At 40.5% G+C, this 21518-nt stretch overlaps 1 protein-coding gene across 1 annotated transcript; it reads right to left on the minus strand.

Moving 5' to 3' along the window:
- Positions 1-5774: 5774 nt before the first annotated feature.
- On the minus strand, positions 5775-20270 carry LTV1 (LTV1 ribosome biogenesis factor). Its single transcript, XM_084889389.1, has 11 exons — positions 20097-20270; positions 18583-18714; positions 17519-17692; positions 12683-12770; positions 9694-9835; positions 9104-9362; positions 8041-8168; positions 6979-7118; positions 6679-6731; positions 6288-6488; positions 5775-6159 (listed from the first exon to the last, which is right to left on the minus strand). Exons 1-11 carry the CDS (start codon positions 20097-20099, stop codon positions 6049-6051), a joined length of 1431 nt encoding a protein of 476 aa, XP_084745515.1. The 5' UTR covers positions 20100-20270; the 3' UTR covers positions 5775-6048.
- Positions 20271-21518: the final 1248 nt, after the last annotated feature.

Raw genomic sequence — 21518 nt, forward strand, 5'->3', positions numbered from 1 at the left:
ACTCCACAACCCCTGGGTGATTGCCCTTCCCCAGCTGCAGCATAGGTCTACTCTGCAGAAAGGGTGAAAGAGGTCAGTGCCAGCATCAACACCAGGCACAGCTGAAGCTGTGTGTAGGTAGATGTAGATACACACACACATATGGCTGAATCCCAGTATTTGTGTAGTTACATTCCATAAAGTCTCTGTGAGCACTAAGTGAGTAAACACTGGACTTACTATTCTGGGGGGAAATACAGGGTTAGATTCCTGTGAGCCTCTGGTCAGAAATTGTTATCAATATATCAATACATACCTTGTTTTATGTATTTCTGTTTAAAGAGAACTTATTTAAATAAATATTTTTGATTCAATATCACTGAACTCTGTGCCAACCCTATAACTCATGCTCGAATGAAGTTTACCTAACGGACATATTTTCTCTGTAAGGCACACTGGAGCCTTCCTGTGCTTAGAAACACGAGATAACACTTCAACACTGCACTAAGGAGCTATTTTAAACAGCGAAATCACCAAGAGAAAGAGCACAGACGTGAAAAATGTGACACCCAATGGAACATGAAAAGGACACTTGTTTACAGCATGAGGTGAAACTAGAAGGCTTGTTCTACCTCAGCTGGAAACATGCATGTCCGGTGACTCAACTTTATACCTGCTGCATGCATGTCTGTGAATGACCATGAAAGTGACATGAGTATTGATTTTAGGGTTACAAACTTTAGTGAGTAGGCAAATTTGCAAATAGGGACTCCATGATTGATGAGGATTAACTGTATATGTATTTGTATGTGCACATGTATATACACACCAGATGTCCCCCCAAAAAATGTATACACATTTTTAATAATTATTAATTCCAATGGGTCAAGTCTGAAAATAAAGAAACATTAATCGAGTTATCAGAAAATGTAAGTGTGTGCATTTTCTAGGGACAACCCCTACATGTATGTCTATAATCTAGTGATTAACCTCACGAATAGCAATACTGAGAGCAGAGAACACCTTCCTCTACTTGGCTCACAGAATTCTGCTTACTAATCCTTTACTCCCAAGGCACAAACACTTCCCTGGGAATATACTATTTCATGAGGAAAGAGAGAGGATGCTGACCTAGGGAAGAGTCCCAAACAGCTCATCCAGGTTTCCTTACAATAAAGCTCAAAACCATCACTACTATTCATCCACTCACAAGCTTCTGGTGTTTTCTTCTTCCAATCTTAATCATGGACACAACTTTCCAAAGATACGAGAAAAGTCTCTAGCACAAAAGACCAAAACAAAGCAGTTTAAAGGAAAATTAAACCTCTTGGAAAGTAAAAGACTTATTGCAGACATTAAAAACTCAATAGAAGATTGGGAGATAAAACTAGGGAAATTTCCTAGAAAGTAAAGTAAAATGACATTGAAAGGGAGAGAAAAATAAGCCAGTGCCTGTCCAGAAGGCCCTACTCCAAACAATAGGGATTTAAGAGAGAAAATGAGAAAATACAAGGAAGGAAATAAAAACAAGTATTTAACATTTCCGGAAGTGAAAGGACACCAGCCCCCTGGTTGAAAGGATGAAAACAGATCTATGCCAGTAAACATCATTGTCAAATTTTAGGACACTGGAGACTAGAAAGTCTAACCACTCAGAGAAAAAACAAACAAACAAACAGTAACATACAAAGTGTCATGGATTAGAATTTCAGATTCTAAACAGTAAACATGGAGATAAATGGGACAAATCCTTTACATTTCTGAAGGAAAATAATCTACAACCCAAAATTTATACCCATCCATCAAATATGCAGGTAGAATAAATACATTTCCAGACATTCAAGATTTCAAAGTCTATACCCCGTGTACCCTGACTCAAAAATTGCTGGAAGATATGATCCACAACAAGGTGAGCAAATAGGCAATTCAACACAGGGGAGAGAGAAGGAAACTCCCAGGAAAACATCTAGGCACTTGCACCAAAGGGCTACCAATCCAGGATGGAGGTGTGATATTCAAAACACCGACATGTTGAAGACTGTCATGACTAAGAGATTGACTGTCTTTGTAACCCGAGAACAGTTATGGTAGTACCGTGGTCGGCAAACTGCAGCTTGTGTGACACATGCGGCTCTTTGGCCCCTCGAGTGTGGCTCTTCCACAAAATATCACGGCCTGGGTGAGTCTATTTTGAAGAAGTGGCGTTAGGAGTAGTTTAAAAAATTTGGCTCTCAAAAGAAATTTCAATCGTTGTACTGTTGATATTTGGCTCTGTTGACCGAGTTTGCCAACCACTGTGCTAGTATATCTGGCTCCCACTGTGTTCTACTTGGCTTATCTGAGTATGTCCCAATGAGATGCCTGCTCTCCCCTTCATATTCTGATGTCTAGATTAGCTGAGGATACTCATTTCACTCCATAACAAGATTCTGCATTGATCTTCTCTTGAGATGTGGGTAGGTGAGCTTAGAAGCAAAAAATATAAAACAAGCACACAACCTTTAAAGATATTTCTACAAGAGATCCAGGATGCTCCAGCTGTGGTGACTTATGTTGCTTGGGACTTACTCATCACCTTGCTCACTAACATCTCCACCTAAGGCTCTTCTAAATTCTAGAAGCTGAAATCAGACTCAGAGATTATTCAGCCCATCTTCTCAAAAATGTCTTCATCAAATGGTGGCAAATACTGTCTTCATAGAGCTAGATTTACACTTCTCAGGTATTCACATCTAAACAAAATACTGTGTTTAGGGATACCACACAGGTGATGAAGTCTGTATAGTACATAAGAGGAGAGTGGAATGAAATTGAAGATGGACTCACAAGTGGCCTGTATGTTCTATTTCTTAACTTGAATAGTAAGTATGTGCTTATTAAAAATTCTCCTGTAAGTTTCTCAATTAAAATGCGAGGCCATTAGAATTTTTACCTTCTCTTTGCATTGTTAAGTGGAACAAGCAAGCTGGACAGAACATACTATCAGCACACAGGAAGAAGCAACATAAAGGTAATGATAATGTAACAGTAAGACACACGCTCTAGAGTTCTGTCCTTCACCTGAGGTGTTTGATGACATCATAATGGAGGTTTGTATACAAGGTACCACAGGTCATATACACAAATGGAATTGCTCTTGGTAGTTTGACTTGTAAGAGTTCTAAAACCAAGTGATTTTATACCACTCATGGAGTTTTAAACAAAATAAGTCCTTAAGATAAAGCAGGCAAATTCTTTATGATTTTGCCCCCTATCTGGGACGCTTTAGGCCTTCTTTCTCCTTGCTGGTATTAATCCTGTTTCCCATTGTTCCTTTTTTTTTTTCTTTTTTTTTAAATATATATATTTTACTGATTTTTTACAGAGAGGAAGAGAGTTAGAAACATCAATGAGAGAATCATCGATCAGCTGCCTCTTGCACACCCCCCACTGGGGATGTGCCGGCAACCAAGGTACATGCCCTTGACCGGAATTGAACCTGGGACCCTTCAGTCCGCAGGCAGACCCTCTATCCACTGAGCCAAACCGGTGTCGGCCATTGTTCCTTTTTTAAAGCAACTTTTTCCGAAAAAGTCTTTCCCAACTATCCATTCATTTACATACTACTGAGTGATCCTTTAACCCAAATCCAGGCACTGTTCTAGACCTTGGGGATAAAGTGGTAAACAAATTCCCTGCCCTCAGTTTCAGTGAGAGTGAAATATATCTGATGCCAATAGATGCTATGAACATAAAGCAGGGAAGGAGCATAAATACAGGGGAGGACATGGCTGAATGGGTCAGTTGGAGTGTCGCCAGTACACCAAAAGGGTTGCTGCAGGAGGCAACCATCGATGTTCTCTCTCATGTCAGTTTCTCTCTCTCCCCCCTTTCCTCTCTCTCTAAATATCAATAAACATATCCTCGGGTGAGGATTAACAACAACAAAAAAAGGACACAGGAGAAGGATGTGTGTGCCATTTTTTAATACATGGTCAGGGAAAAGTTTACGGGAAAGTGATAATTGAGCACAGCCCCGAAAAATGTTTATTTGCAATAAGAGCACTTTAGGGAGAATAGCACGTTTCCAGATCTTCATGTCAAGTGGTACTTTATCAAGGATTTGGCACCGCTAGTACTATTTTGCTGCACACACCCTGCCTCCTCAGTCCTTGAAGGCAAATCCCCTTTTATCACTTTGGACTCCCAACGTTTAGCATGGAGCTTATGTTAAGTTCCCAAGCATTGCTTATAGATGACTCACATCATAAATATTCCAAAACGTTGAAATAATTCAAAATATTGTATAAGTCTTTGTTCCCCAGAATAAAATTAAGATCTTTAAGTTTGGAGGATAATCCACATAAATCAAAATATGTTTCTCCAAGACTTGTGGCTTATAGTCACATTTTCTAAACTGCAAAATATGTGATGTGCTGATTTAAACCCTTTGGGTGAAGTAGAGTGAAACTCTCATAAGATGGAATTTGAAAAGCACCAAAGCAATATTCCACATCTCTAAGAGTCTTGCTGGTTTTGTGAACCTTCAATTGAGACAGCTACCAAAATAAAGGGTCAATTCTTAGGATTTAATACATTCCCAACACTATCACAAACCATCATCTGACCCTTTACTTCTTCAGGTTGGCATTTAAATACATACTCTCCAGCATCCTACTTTTGTAATGACAAAACCGTCAGCCAAGGTTTTATATCAATACTGGAGGCCCAGTACACGAAATTCATGCACATGTAGGGTCCCTAGGCATGGCCAGTGATCAGGGCTGATCAGATTCCCCACCTCCTCCTTTCCTCGCTCCCTCAGTGTCTCACTGTCGCTGGTCACTTGCCATGTTCAGTGCCGCCCCCTGGTGGTCAGCACACATCATAGCGAGCTACTAAACTGGTCTCCCAGGCTAACTCCTGAGGGGACACTTTGCATATTAGCCATATAAATACTGGTAGAGTACCTAATGCTATTGTTTTTCACAACTCTTAAAACTCCTAAGACTTAGATTTAAAATTGGTAACAGAGAGAACAAGATAACACCAAATTTGGAAGAGCCAAAATAAAATGAATTAGACAAAGACACTTTCTAATGAACTTAGATATCAAATGCAGCTCACCTGCTACAATTGGTTCTGCACTAGCCATTCTGTTCCCAACTCAAATCAAGTGTTCACAAATTTCTTTTTCAGAACAGTCCAGGTAACACATTAGTCATGGACACATGAACAAGGGTCACTAACAACTTGTCTATTGCAAGGAAGTCACAGTTTACCAAACAATTAACTATTGTGATGAAGTCATTGCTTTCGCCTTGAAAATGTTTAACCCAATTCATCAAAAAAGCAGGGAGTTTTCAACTATGTATTTTAATCAAGTATAAATGGTTCCAAGCATTAAATAATGTTTTAAAGAAAAACTTTCTGGTTTAAACTGACTATTTCTGATTTTGAGCCAGGCACTCACTGAAGCCAAGGAAGTTTTCTTGATTATTTCTTCTGTTTCCTGTCTTCACTGTTCCTGAATTCCAAAAGCAATTCATCCAGTAATTGACTACCAACCACATTAATACTTAGTTTTACCATCCTTGTGAAATAACTTTTACACCAGCTTCCTACCAGTGGAACCTTCTCAGAAAAATTATTCTCCCCACTCAGCATTTCAAAATTAATTTAAATCGGCTACTTCTCTACAGACAGCAAATTAAACCACTTAACTTACTGAAAAGGAGTGGAACTGTTTCAAATAGTTGAGAACACCTGAAAAGGCAACTGGGACAACCATGCAAATAAATAAGGAACACACAATTCCATTTAAATTATTAAGACATTTTCTTTAATTTATCTAAACACTTCACATTCATGAAGTCAATTTCAGAGCAAATCTAAGCTCATTATATTATATTTAAAAATATTACATTATTTACAAACTTGCTGATGTAAATACAAATATTGTGCTGTTTTCTTTTCAATACCTGCCAATAAAAAAGGCAGATCAGTGCTGTCTTTTTGAAGATCCTCATTTCTTCTTAAACACAATTAAGGAGCCCTAAGGGGAATGGGCCTCACCCAAATGTTCCCCCCTCACAGTTTTAGACCCTCAACATTCTTCTTCAGGTTCAGCAGCTCCTTTTCCTGCCTTCTTTTCTCCAGTTTGAAGGCTAATTTGTTAGCTTTCTTCTCTACTCTCCGTTCCTGGACAAGAATACATTCATGTTATTCAAATCTTCAAACTGATTCAGACTAACTTTACAAAAGAAAACTCACATGACCTCCCTGCCACCAGCTCTCTGTAAATCTCACGTCTGAGCAAAGTCCTTTACCTTCCGCTCTTCCTTTATAGCTTGCTTTCTGGCTTTTTTATCTTCTTTGCTCTCATTTTTAGAGCGTGGCTGGGTTGACACCTTGGGCAGATCACTGTCATTAATCATCTGCATTCGTTCAATTTGCTTTGCTGTGAATCCTTTCTGAGGTAAGACATTGAGAGGTATTCCTGTCTTAGAAGATATTCGGATTTGTTTGGGCTGAAATAAAGATAAAATGGCTTAGGGTTATTTCCCAATCCTATTAAAAAATAGTTCACTTACGACACACTGCTGTTACTTTCCTAATGGTGTTGGGAGCCACTAGAGATAAAGCTGATGTGAGAAAATAATTAGTACACTTCCTTTCCTGCATTGCATATTTTAAACAGCTCAGGACATTAGCACTTACTTTTGGTTCATACTTAATAAGCTGTGGATGGTTGTATAAATTTGAGTATGTACCTTAAAAAAAAAAAAGTCACATATTAATAAGTAGACTTTTAGTTCACCAAAACATTATTGAGTACTTACTATATTCCCAGCTTTAGTGTTTTCATAGTTTAAACTAACACTGGAGTCTCTCTTACAAATGTTTTCATATTTTTTATTACAAATATTTATTTCCCCCATTATTTTCACAAAGTATACACTTTTTCAAAAGGCTGATGTACTTAATACTTAATCATAAAATGGACACTAAGATACTTACTACAAATGGATTCACAATCCCATTTCTCCTTGATTTCTTCAAGAACGACAGTGACAACCTCCTCCTCTTCAGACCCATCAGGTTCATTCATGGGCAAGTCTTGATCCTCGAAGGGTTCGAGAGTACTCAGTTTTACACAACTTGTGGTTATTAGGTTTTCAAAAATGAAGATAGGAAGAGAAAAAAGACCACCGCCCATGTTAATATATGTTACTCAACCTGCACATAAAGAGCTATGGAAACAATAGCAATTTTTAAAAACCCACACACTCAGGTGTCCTGTTTCTCATTTCCTGTCACAATTAGCTTTATCTCTCTGCCTCTCGCTTCCAGGAGGTTCCGGCTGTTCATTCTGCTGACAGGAAGGAAAAACCTATCTGTGTCTTTGCAAGGATATAACACATTACACATAAAAGAGCTTTTCTAAAACAATCTTTTTTAAAGCCTCAAAAAGCATTAGCCCATCTGTCCCTCCAAAGGATTCAAATAATTCACTCCAAGTATGCAGCTCTTAGCCTGCTGCAGGATTTGCATGATAGTGATCATCAAACATTAGACCTCTCTGGTAGATGTAAACACCTCATTAGTTTCTCAGAGAAATCATTTAATGTGGGTGCTGATTCACCAAACATTTCGCCAGAAAGTTCTACTAATCTGGCTGGAGAAAGATACACTCTTGTCTTTCTTTAAGCCATAAATACCTACTCCCCAGACGCCTGGCATTTTAGGAAAATAAAGAATGTATACACGAAGTCAAATACTTCTTTAGCCAAAGAGGCTAGAGGCACCATCTCATTCTCGTTCTTAAGTGGAATGTGACCTTGTACACTTCCCACTCTCACCCTCAGTTATTGATCACTACTCTCGACAAGTGACAGAGAATGTGGTTCTCAGTATGTTCCCATCCACTGTTATGTTCGGTTTCAGAACTCTTAATATGAAAATGGAGCCAAATGTACCATCTTCTTAATTTGGATTCTGACAAGGTGATTTTCAATTCACGCACACAATCACTTTATTTGAAAATGAAAAAAGCAGGTAAACAAGGAAAGGTCTCCATACTTCTCTGCCTTCTCTTTATAGAAGTCATTCAAAACTTCCTCTAAGCGACTGCTGTCTACTTGAATGGAACCTTCCAATTCAGCATTATCCAGAGCTCCAATTTCATCATCATCATATTGCTCATAAAACTTGAATATAAAGAGAGAAGATACCACAAAAATAAATGTATTCAGTAAGAATACAGCACTTAAAAGATTATCCTACACAACATAAGCACCACCAGGATCACAACTACATTGAAAATATTATCAGGACTCAGTACCATAACAATATGATGTGGAAGAGATTCTACCCAGCACTTTTAAAACTGTCTGTAAGTTGCCATTTAACATGACAATGAAGACAGTTACTCCATTGAGCTTGGAGAGCAAAATGCTAGGCAGAAATCTTTACTCAGAATATTTTACAGATACTTTCAAATTCATTAATTATGCAAACTAATGTACATTTCTTTTTTTCATATGACGTTTACTGTATTATTCAATACTGTTCACACTACCAGACTTTGTAAGAGTAAGCAGGGTGATGTAACTCCTGAAATGAGGTGATTCATGCTAACAGTTTGCTTATTTCTTTGAGAGAAGAAGGAAACTACTACTTTATGAAATGCAGCAAAGTTAGAACCTTTGTCATAGGAAGCCATCCATCCATCCATCCATCCATCCATCCAATCATCCATCCTTTACTGAACAGTTCAAAGTTTAAACTCCATATGCCATATACCACTTTAAGCCTTGGGATGTATCAGTGAACAAAAGCATACACACAAAAATGGGGGGAAATGGCATTTCCTTTTTGCTTAGTCCAATGCTTAATCTCAGGAACTGTGACTGAAGAGGTTTGGAATCAAAATGTCACCAGTCTAAGAGCAAAATCAGGAGGTTTGATAAGCCATCTTTTGACCTATCTGCATTCCTTCCAGAAGTAAAATTAGGGTGGTTTTATGGTCTGTTTCAATAAAAGTTAGTGGTATTTCTCATACTAAAAGTTCTAGCTTTAGGTTCCAATGTCATATAAAATTTACTAAGAACTAGTATTAAAAGACCCTTAACTGGGACCTTACCTTCTCAAACCTTTCATCATGTAGGGTCAGCTGTTCATTTCTCCTCATAACTGAGGATGTCATAGAATACTCAGTAAATCGACTTTTCGTTTCCTCTTCCCAAAACAAGTGATTTTCTAGAGCCCCCGGAGTTTTCCCAAGGGTAGACACTTCCTCATCTGAGAATGAGCCTGCAGAGTCATAGTCATTGTCATCACTGCCTTCTTCCTTCTCATTGTCCACATCTGCCCACTCATTGTCATCTTCCGCCTCTGATTTCCTAAAGTCAGAGTCATAAATTAACTGTCAAAACAACTTGATAAACAACAGAACCCGATGCATTTACACAGTAAAATCTGAGGGTGTTTCAGGGAGGATTACTGTTTAGGGAGAAGGGCTGTGCTGCTTGACCAGTCCAGTCTGGCATGATTGTAAAAGTAATGAGCTAGCAATCAGGCAACTTGGACTTTAGCCCCACCTACTGATGGCTTATATCTCACATTGTCTGCTAAAACAGAATTCTAAGACTCAAGTCCTGAAGGTCTCTTTCAGCTGTAGTTCTATGGTTATTATCCTATTAAAGCATATCAATTGAAACAAACCAAACATACCGAACATCCATTCCCTCTTCCTCTTCTGTTGGCTTATTGGCCTGAAGTATAAAATCATCTTCAAGCAGATTATCTGGATCATCGAAGTCAAAATCATCATCAAGGGCTGCGACAATGTCAGGATCAAAATCCAGCCGAGGCCCTAGAAGAAAAATAAAAAATAATAACTCCCAAGAAAGCATCATTCCTTCATTTAATTAACATAATCTGAGTACCTATTACTTGCCAAAGTATAAAAGGATGATTAAGAATTCTAAGTCAGTTAGTCTAGTGAGGGAAAGAGATGCATGACTGCAAATAAAAAATAAAAATAAAAAGAGGGAGGTGAGGGGGAAACCCTTCCATTATAGATCTACAATATCAAACTGCTTAGTAAGCAAAATTCAAAGCTTTGACCCGCAGGAAAAAACTGGACTTTGTCTTTTCACACTGAGATCTTAACCTGTTTCTTCAGCTAGGTAAACCACTACAGAGTTCATGGAGAAGTTTCAAGTCAAAACCTGTAAACTGACATGGATTCCAACACCCTCACATCATGGCTCCTGCTTAGTTCTCCAGCCTCAGTTCCTAGTAATCCTGACCCAGGCATGCCAAGTGTGTGGTTTCCTCTATTCACGTTGTCTTGCTTTTGCTCACAGTTGTCTGTACGGAATACCCTCTCTTTCCCATCCACTCTCCTTCATCTGCTTAACTTAGCCCTAAGAAATCAACTTGGACATGCTTTCCCCTAGGAAAACTCCCCCAGACTTGTTTGTTGCGTCATGATCTACCCATTTGTACTGTAATGGTAATTACCTATTTATTGTCTATCTTTCCCAATTCATGGTAAATTCCCTGTGGTCTGGGACTATGCTATTCTGGTTTAACTCTGTCAAACAGTGGCAACTCAAAAACCTGTAAAATGAATGCTATATGGCAAGTTTACTCAATAAGGGTTGGGGGACTGTGTGAAAAAGTGAGGGGATTAAGAAGTACAAATTGGTAGCTACAGAATAGCCATGGAGTTAAGTACAGCATAGGGAATACAGTAAATAATACTGTAATATTTATGTATGGTATCAGATGGGTACTAGATTTTTCAAGGTGATCACTAAGTTATATAATGCCCAATCACTGAGCTATACACTTGAAACTAGTATCATAATACATGTCAACTGTACGTGGGGAAAAAAAATTAAAGCAAAAAAAAAAAAAAATAGTTCTCATCACAAAAATATTTTGTAACTTCGTATGTTAACGAATGTAGTCTTTTAAAAAAAAATGTTTTATTGGTTTTTTTACAGAGAGGAAGGGAGATAGAGACTTAGAAACATCGATCAGCTGCTTTCTGCATACCCCCCACTGGGGAGGTGCCTGCAACCAAGGTACATGCCCTTGACCGGAATCAAACCTGGGACCCTTCCACTGAGCCAAACTGGTTTCGGCAACCATGTAGTCTTATTGTGATAATCACTTCACAATATATATCAAATTATGTTGTATACTTCAAACTAATGTAATATGTCAATTATATCTTCATTTATAATAAAAGCATAATAGGCTAATTAGACCGGACAGCCAAATGACTTTCGGGTCGAAGCCGGGGTTGCGAGGGCTGAGACCCCTGGCATGAATTTCATGCATTGGGCCTCTAGTCTCTATATATAAAAAACTAATATGCAAATTGTCCCCACAGGAGTGCACCTGGAGACAGATTGCTCGCTATAACATGTGCTGACCTCTACGGGCACAGAATGAAGGAAGGCCCCGATCAGCCCTGATTGCCGGCCAGGCCTAGGTATCCTATACATGCACAAATTTCATGCATCAGGCCTCTAGTAAAATATATTAACCATTGGAAAAAAAATTAAAGCAATTTAACTAAAGAAAACAAATACTACTTTTGTTCTAAAATACGTTGGTACTGCAAAAAAAAAACACAACCCAACAAACAATTTTTCAGTGTATGTGAAACAGGTGGATAAATGGGACTTCTATTTAAACCAAAGGCCCAGTGCATAAAATTCGTGCACAGATAAGAGTCCCTATGCTTGCTCAGCGATAAGGGCCAATTGGGCCTTCTGGCTGCTGGTGGGGGCCTCCCTTTCCTGGTTGGTCAGTGCACATCATAGCGAGCGACCAAATTCACAAAAGGACAATTTGCATTTTAGGCATATATATATATATATATATATATATATATATATATATATATATATATGATACTTCCATACTGTCGGGGGAAATGTTTTTTTCTTTTAATCCTCACCTCAGGACATGTTTTTGTTTGTTTGGTTTTAAATTCTCACCAGAGGATATGTTTATTGATTTGAGAGAGAGATAAAGAAAACTAAATATCAAACTGTTGCCTCCCATATGCACCCCAACTGGGATTGAACACAAAACCTAAGTATGTACCCTGACCAGGAATCAAACCCGCAACCTTTTTTGGTGTACGGGACAGCACTCTAACCAAGCCACACCCAGTCAAGGCCTGAGAGAACTTTTAAAAGCTAACATGAAATATTTCCAAAATTACACTGTATGTATGTAAGGCTAATTGAATATTAGTTTCCTTTGTAAGAGGTTAGGTCAAGGTAGTCCCCCACCTGATCATGAAAAATAATCTTCCCACTTTCCTCTCTAAATAGGAACTTCCAAGACTAAGAATTTGATTTGATTACAATATAAGAAAAGAGGGGATATCCCCAGGTGGGGGTGTACAGGAGGTAGCTGACCAATGTTTCTCTCTCATCGATGTTTCTAACTCTCCATCTCTTTCCCTTCCTCTCTGTTAAAAAAAAAAAAAAAAAAAAAAATATATTTATTTTAAAAAAAAGAAAAAGAATGCTAATCACATTCATCCCTTCCTAATGATCTCTCATCTGAATTCAGACACATCTCAATGTTTTCAACACTTTATCAGGAACAAAACTCTGAATTATTACTATATGAAGTTTCTTTTTTATAAAACACGGCTCCATTTAAAGGGCAAAAAAATTAAACACACCTGAAACAGGAGCTGCTTTATTTAACAATCCAACATCTTCCTCAAACTCTGATGCAAACACTGATGAAGGCAACTTAATTCCAGGGGTCTTGAAAAAAAAAGAAATTACACAATGGTTAGGTTTATTCAACAATACTTCTGGAACTAATTTACTGGGTTGAAAAGTGTTCTCCCAAAATTCATGTTCACCTGGAAGCTCAGAATGTGACCTTACATAGAAACAGGATCCTTGCAAATGTAATCTGTTAAGAGGAGGTGATGATAATAGAGCATGGTGGGCCCTAGTCCAATGACTGGTATGTCCTTACAAGAAGCCATGTGAACACAGGAAGACACACAGAGGAGAATGCCATGTGAAGATGGAGAATGCTGGAGTGACGCATCAACAAACCAAGGAACACTAAGGATTGCCAGCAACCACTAGAAGCAAGTAGATAGTCAAGGAACAGATTCTTTCTGAGCCCCAAGAAGGAAACCCCCAGAAAGCTTGATTTCAGACTTCTGGCCTCTACAATTGTGAGAATAAATTTCTACTGTCTGAAGCCACCTCGTGGTAATCTGTGACAACAGTCCTAGAAAACTAACACAATCACATTCTGAATTCTCTCCAGTTATACATTTTAAACATGTATATTCCACCATCCAAAGCAACTTCCCTGCAATACTTCACAAAGCTTTCTCCAGTATACTATTCCATTTAATCCTCACAACGCCTTGAGGACTGTTTTAGTGAGGTTCTGGGATCCACAATATTACCTTGTGTCCCTTCCTGATTGGAATTTTCCTTCCTCTCTTCAATGGAACACACCCATTAGTGGCTAGCTCAGTTCCTTCTACCTCCATTAAACCCTTCTTGATTACTGTCCTAGAACTTCCGACTGCTGTGGACTCTCCTCTCTTCACACACCATACAATCTACCTCAATGTGTGCTGGCACATATTTTCTGACTAGTCCTTATGCTTTAGTTTCACCTTTTCAACCAAACAGTTAATAATGTGAGGGTCACTAGCACATGTTATCAGTCCTTGTACCTCACCACCCACTCTGTTCTCGGCTGAGCAGCAGGCATGAAGCTGAGATGTACATTTTGACTGGCTCACAGACAGCATGCTCCACTGAAAGTCTCAGAAGAGCATGAGCAAAGGCCACATATAGTAGTGCATACCTAGCAAGCTATTATGGCTTCCAAAGTGAGTTTCTCTATGGCATAAACTTGGGGAAATACCTGGTATTCTGCTAAAGAGTTCTTTTTAATTTATTTTAGTTTTTCTACTGATTTCAGAGAGAGAAAGGGAAAGAAACATCTATTTGTTGTTCATGTATTTATGCATTCATTGGTTGCTTCTTGCATGTGCCCTGACTGTGGATCAAACCTGCAACCTTGGTGTATCAGGACGTGCTCTAACCAACTAATCTATCTGTTGAGGGCTAGAGAGTCCTTTTCTTTTTAACAAACAGACTTACTATATATAATTCACATACTACACAATTCAACCACTTAAAATGTATAATATAATGATTTTTTTGGTATATTACATTATTATTTTATAAAATTGTGGTAAAATATATATGTGGTAAAAGATACTTTGTAATTATTAATCTTTGAAATGTAAGGGTTTAGAAGGGAGGATCACCTTGTTTTAGTGAATTTACCTTTAGAGATGCTTCTAAATATTGAGAAACAAAGATTATACACAATTAGAGTTTAGAGAGTAATTAAAAAGTGGAATGGAATTCTTTTTGTTAATTGTAGTAGTTCCTAAATACAGGAGTGGGCAAAAGTAGGTTAAATTACCAACCAACATTACCTAAAAGATAAATCATAAGGATTCAAAATGATAAATAACAAATAATACAATAATAAATACTACTACAAAAATATACTCTTTGGAGTACTCAGAACTGTAAACCTATTTCTGCCCACCCTGCTTCCTACCATGGCAGCACCTGCTTTCCTTCAAGTGAAAATCAGGGGCTGCTCAAGAAGTACTAATTTTTGTACTGCCCTTCTGCCCTTTGTTTTTGAGGGTTTATTAAAGATTTCTGGTTTATTTAATTTTGGTGGCTTGTTACAAATTACTTTAAGGTTAAAAAAGCTCAATGGGACTCATGTACATTTGTACTGTGCTACAGAAAGCCAATGGCAATTTTATCTTTAAAGATAATGCATCTTTATAAACATCATTTAAGTGTCCATTTAAGGGCCTTATTCTGCTAAAAGTGAAATAAGCCAGTTAGAGAAAGACCAAAACCATATAATGTCACTTATATGGGGAAGCTAATGAATAAAATAAACTGATAATCAAAACAGAAACTGAGGCATAGACATCTTGTTTCCCCGAAAATAAGACAGTCTTATATTAATTTTTGCTCCCAAAGATGCGCTAGGTCTTATTTTCAGGGGATGTCTTATTTTTTCATGAAGAAGAATACGGTACACATTTATTGTTAAATGAATATAAAGGAAACTTATTACCTGTATATGGTACAGTAGTACAGTAGTTGTCAACACAAACCAGACAAACTGTGAATCCTACAGTATCAAGAATTTACTCATTTATTCAATGACAATTACGTCATCATCTTCTGGAACATCATAACAATCCAATTCCTGAATTTCCTGGTGAATTTCTTGTGACTCCATTTCTTTCAGAATCAGTGGACCAAATCTCTCATGTTTAGCCTGGGGGGGGGGGGGGCCCTTATTTTCGGGGGGATGCCTTATATTTCACTCAGAAGGAAACCTGTAAGTAGGTCTTATTTTCGGGGAAACACGGTACATGTAACAGACTGACAGATGTCAGGGGGAGGGAGAATGAATGAAAGGTGAAGGGATTAGCCAAAAAACATAAGACACAGACAACAGTGTGATATCAGTAAGAGGGAAAGGCAGGCGGTTAACTAGGTGGAGATGGGCAAAGGGGATGGGAAATGGGGATAGAGACTTTGCTTAGGGAGATGGGTGCATGATGCAGAAAAAGGAACTTAAATTGGCAGCACCAATCCTATATAATAAAAGGGTAATATGCAAATTGACACTAATGGCAGAATGACCAGAATGACCTTTCAACCCACCTCTCGGCCAGCAGGCTCCCATCCCCCACTAGCAAACAGGGAACCTAGGGTGGGTGGCAGGGGATGAAGGTGGCACCAGGCTAAGGCCCCTGCCTGACCAGTCGCCCCACACACAGAGGGTGACCTGTGACAGGGGTAGGAGCGGCCGACCTCTTAGTCCTCTCTATTTTTCCCTGCCTTGGCCAGCAGGCTTGGATGAATGGGGAACTGGGAGATGGCAGCAGAGTAAGATGGCTCTGATCGCAGGCCAGGTCTAGGGACCACACCCTCGCATGGATTTCGTGTGCCAGGCCTCTAGTTTCATATAAATATTAGTGGTCTGGTGCATGAAATTCTTGCACGGGTGGTATGTCCCTCAGCCCAGCCTGCACCCTCTCCAACCTCAGACATTCCTCTCACAATTTGGGACTGCTGGCTCCTAACTGCTTGCCTGCCTGATTGCCCCTAACTGACTGCCCCTAACTGCTTCTGCCTGCCAGCCTGATTGCCCCTAACTGCTCCCCTGCTGTCTTGATTGCCCTTAACTACCTCTGTCTCAGCCCTACACCCAGGACCTGGGATTCTCTCTCTCTGGCCAGCCAAAGGCACCCAGGACCTGGGTCAGCTTTGACCAGGCCGCTTGTGGCTGCAGGGGACGGTGGGCAGGTGGCTCTGCCCAGGACCACAGGGTAGGCAGCTTCTCAGGCTGGCTGCGGCCTGGGACCATGGGGTGGGCTGCTTCTCCGACTCCCAGACTGCAGCCAGCCATAGGCGCTGCCCAGGACTACCGGCAGGCAGCTTTGCCCAGGCCTGGCTTTGTCAGGAAGGACATGTGGATGGTTGTCCGGACATCTGTTCTAATTAGCTATCTTTTATTAGTGTACATAGATCATGGTGTGTTTTTTTCTCGCCATCATTAACCATATTAACTGTTGCTTATGTAAGTTGTATTCCTGCTAAGTCTAGAAGCAGCCTCAGAATCCTTCTCACCATTCACCTTAAGTCTGATGTTTAGTTATCAGAATTAATACCTGAGGTGAAGCCTCTTACTGCAAATGTATCCCAGAATGCATGACATCCTCACTGCTTTCTGATCCAGCTAATAATACATTGCCTCAATCATGTTGATTCAGGTCATTTTCCCCCTTTCAGTTTCTAGTAGATTACCATTTACTGCCTAGGAAGCAAAATGGACTGTCTCCATGTAGATCGCAAAATTAATGTATTTTTCTCATCAATAAAATTTCATTCTCTCAGCATGAGCAGAGTAATTTTGTCAACAACGTATTGAGGTATTAAGTTTATAACAAATTGAGTGGATTATTGTTTCAGGTGCTGTGCTGCCATATACAGATTCATTTCATCTTTGCGACAACTCTATGCAGTAGGTACTATACTTACACAGATGAGCACACTGAGGTACAGAGAGATCAGGTAACCTGACCAGTGAAACCTGAAAGTGGCCGAGTCTCGTTTCAAATCCACGAGCCATGCCCTTTAACCATTATTCTCCACTCAGCATTGTGCGGGAGCCTGCTCTTACTGGCTCACAAATTTTCAGGAATTTTGCAAGCTAGTTGTTAAGTATGGTCATTACCAAAGAACAGGCCATCTACTCTCGCCTGATTGTACATGTGTACACATACCACTTTCAATGAGAAAATGGCCTGCCCCATTTTTTGCCCAAAATTATATTGATATAACACTGTTTTGTTTTGTTTTTTCTTTTTCACTCACCCCCACACACTCTTTCTCACACTTAAATTGTTGAAAAGTCTTACTGAAATTATTGAATTTTCTTCGTTTTCATTTCTCCTATTGGGCACACTGACTGTAGTCGTGGGAATCAGCTCTGAGGGCCCAGATGGTTCCTTCAGATGCTGCAGGTAGTCATAGTCGTCATCGAAGAACACTCCATACTTCCTCTGTTCCGCTCGTCTCTCTTCTTCATTTTTCTAGAATAATAAACAAAATGAAACTACTACCTCTTCCAAAATTAAGGCACAGGAACCTTCCAATGAGCACAGCTTTCAGAACAGGAGGCAGATGGCACATGGACACTTTGGTTGACAGGAATGAGACAATGAATAATGAATTCTTAACAAATTAAGGAAACACAGAGCCTCCAAGGTATTGTGTCATATAAAATTAAAATGGAATGAACCAATTCCTCCTTTCAGTAGGTATTTCTGTGCAATTATCCAAGCCAAGAAAAATACACACACATGGCAATTTGTTTTATCATCCAGTAGGAGCCTTGAAAGGTTAGGTATAATTTCTTGTATTTATATACAAGGAAACTTTCAACACACAAGACAAATGGGCTTTATCATACTTAAAAGCTAAATAGGCCCAATGTTCCCTAACACTTCCTTTCACATTACCCATGCTTAATAAGTCTGGTTGATAATTAGCAAATCAACCTTTTAAAAGCTCCCTGGTGTTTTCTAAAGCTGATTTATGAGTTTCAAAGTTTTGCATTTCATGAGATGAGTGACCAAGAGCAAAGCGCCATTCGTGGTTATAAAACGATAGGATTTTAGGGTAAGCAGCAATTGAGCTCTTGATTGTGCCCTAAATCACATCACACAGTATTATAGCTGATGGCTTCGTATATATTTATCATTACTCAGGATGTACTCACTGAAACATCCCAAATAAAGGTGGTCCATCCTCTCAATCAAAATGAATATGCACGAAGTGAAAATCCACACATTCACTGAAAATTAAGTCACAGATTTTGCTTTCCCTGAAGATCAGTTATCTGAAAACAGCAGCTGGCTACGATAATTGAAAACCACCGACAGTCCACCTACAAACTCATTGGCTAAAGAGCAGCACCTACTTTCTGTGCAGGCAGCAGAACCCTCTGGGGTGCGGTCTCATCCGCTGCTAAAGGATCTCGTTGGCTCCGATGGACCAGGTGGAAAGACACAGCTTTCTTCTTTTCTATGAAGGGCTTCTTCTTCCTGTGAGGCTGTGGAGGGCAGAATCAGGACATGCCGTTAAAACAGAACCAAAACACCTGTGGCTTGTATCACAGTCCGCGCAGACATCTTCGATAAGTTACGTGAAGGATCAACAGGTTTTTTGAAACCTACGCTTCTAGGGCAGGCAACATCAAGTCTGTTCTCTAAAAACCTGTACTTACCTTCCTCCAATACACAGTTGTCGGCACCTACTCTGTGGGCAGACCTTGTTATGGGCACTGGGGATACACAGTGGGAAGGTCAGACAAGCCCCTATTCCTCTCAAGCAAATCATCAAGAAAAATGATTTCGGGTAAAGAGAATAAAAAGACAGAGTTGTGCTGAAACCGGTTTGGCTCGGTGGATAGAGCCTCGGTTTGTGGACTGAAGGGTCCCAGGTTCGATTCCCATCAAGGGCATGTGCATTGGTTGCGGGCACATCCCCGGTGGGGGGTGTGCAGGAGGCAGCTGGTCGATGTTTCTCTTCTCTCTCATCGATGTTCTTAGCTCTCTATCCCTCTCTGTAAAAAAATCAATGAATTAAAAAATAAAAAAAAAGACAGCCTTGTGCAAAATTACAGACAAGTGACGTTAGGCTGGGTGCCCAGAGAAGGTCCCCGACAGGCTGAACCAGGACAATGAACCTGCCACAAGAAGGCATTTGCAAGTGGGGTGCACACTTCCTGCATCAACTACTATGTGAAAACACGGCAGGAAAGCTGAAGTTCAGGGAGATTCATCATTGCGTCCTACAAGTTTATTCCACTACCCAACCTTGATTTTTCTAAACTAAGGAAGTACCATCCCAGTTGAATAAGCCACCTTGCTTTGGGACCAACCTTGGGCTCTCTCACAAGTTCCTTCCCCCAGAGCAGTGAGCCACATGCGGCTCTTTGGCCCCTTGAGTGTGGCTCTTCCACAAAATACCATGGCCTGGGCGAGCCTATTTTGAAGAAGTGATGCTAGAAGTTTAAATTTAAAACATGTGGCTCTCAAAAGAAATGTCCATCGTGGTACTGTTGATATTTGGCTCTGTGGACTAATGAGTTTGCCGACCATTGCCCCAAAGCAAACTGATGGGCGGACACCCCCTCCCCGCCTGACCCCGTGCAACACTGGGTGGTGCATCTGCGCTGTGTGTGTCAAAGGCTTTGGGGGGGCCCTTCGGGGTAAAGGGAAGGCCATTCTCCACTGTCATTCTCCAGGAAGGTGCTCGGCCATGGGAGTCCCACTGTAAACAGCAAAGGATGCCCCAGGTGGTTGGTGAGGGTGACCCAGACCCGGCCCAGCAGACCAGCCCTCCCAGCCCCAGGCCGCAGTGGCCACCAGCACCGAAGATCCCAGCCGCGCTTCCGCAAACCCAGAGCGCCACGCCCCCCAGCTCGCCCACCATGTTGCGGTCGCCAGGGGGTCACGCCGATGAGCGGCGACTACACCTCCGGGTCCTGCGGGATGGGGCACGCTGCGTCCGGGACGCCGCAAGGGCCGGCTCACCGCGGCGTCTTCAGGCCTCTCACCGCACGTGCAAACCCGGCAGCCGGACAGGAAGTCCCGCACCGGCCGTGGGATCGGACCAATCGCCGGAGAGCTGAAGTCTCGCGGGGCCGGTAATGTCGCCGGGCTCACTCCGTCCCAAACACCGCGAGAAGCTGTAGGGAGGTGCGCTGTTCCCGCCCCTGAGGGCGGGGCTATTGCTGCTGAAGTGAGTGCGCGGGAGGGAGGAGGAGTCTGGCGGCGAGGCGGAAAAGGTTTCGGAAGAACTTGTGTTGATAGGAACCCAGCATCTCCATCGACAGTTGTATTCCCTGCCCATTTCCAACCGAGAAAAGCAGAATAAAACAAAAACCGTGTACTCCTTTTATCAAATGTGTCATTTTTAGTACTCCAATCAATCATGCAATGTTTTTGTATATTACTTTCAATATCCACGCTCTGGCCTCAGGGTGAAGTCCAAATTCTTTTGCATAGAAGCCATCAATTTAGCATCTTGTCTCCTTATTCCCCCACATACCACTCTATGACCGAGCCCTATCAAACGGTTTGCAGTTCTCCTATGTATTCAAAGAGATGGGCTTTCTCATGCCCATCTAAGGTTCTTCTTCACTCCCCATCCTTCAAGTGTTAGCTTGGTTATTTCTGCCACAGGAAGCGTAAACAGGCATACCTTGAAGACATTGTGGGTTTGGTTCCATACCAGTGTAATAAAGCGAATACTGCAATCAAATGAGTTGTAATCGTTTTTGTTAGTGGAAGGTCTTGCCTTTGATTTGTGAAAAGCACAACTCCTGTGAGGCCAATAAAGCATTGTGCAATAAAACGAGGTATACCTGTATTCTTCAAAACTAGAGCCCATCTCAAATGTTCTCACTGTACCCTGTGAGTGATTAAATAGTAAACCCTTATTATTTTCATCTGTTTTATAACCATTCTGTAGTAACCTACTTGAGGACAAGGATTTTTGTCTTGCCAACTTTACTACCCCAATGCATAAGTATAGTAAGGACTCAATAATAATTAGTTCAAAGCACTTTATATACATTTATTCATTAAATTCCTACACAACAATTTAAGGAGATATACTATTATTACCCTTTTATTTTATGGATTAGAGATCCAAGGAACAGAAAGTCAATCTTTCCAAAAAATCGGGACTTTTTTTAAAACGCCGCAGGACTCGGGACAAATTCTTAAAAATCGGGACTGTCCTGCCAAAAGCGGGACGTCTGGTCACCTTACTTTTGCCCAAGGCAATGAAGCCAAAATGCAAATCCAAGTGTTGCTAGAGAATCACACTCTTAACCATTACAATATA

This window comes from Pipistrellus hanaki (assembly GCF_964339955.1).
Source record: "Pipistrellus hanaki genome assembly, chromosome: 7".
Taxonomy (NCBI): domain Eukaryota; kingdom Metazoa; phylum Chordata; class Mammalia; order Chiroptera; family Vespertilionidae; genus Pipistrellus; species Pipistrellus hanaki.

What these genes read in the sequence shown, in the direction of transcription:
- LTV1 (XM_084889389.1), bottom strand. An exon ending in GAAGAGGGAATGGATGTTCG is followed by an intron (nt 9,363 to 9,693) that starts GTATGTTTGGTT and finishes CTCTGACTTTAG; the next exon opens with GAAATCAGAGGCGGAAGATG. An exon ending in TATAAAGAGAAGGCAGAGAA is followed by an intron (nt 7,119 to 8,040) that starts GTATGGAGACCT and finishes AATAACCACAAG; the next exon opens with TTGTGTAAAACTGAGTACTC.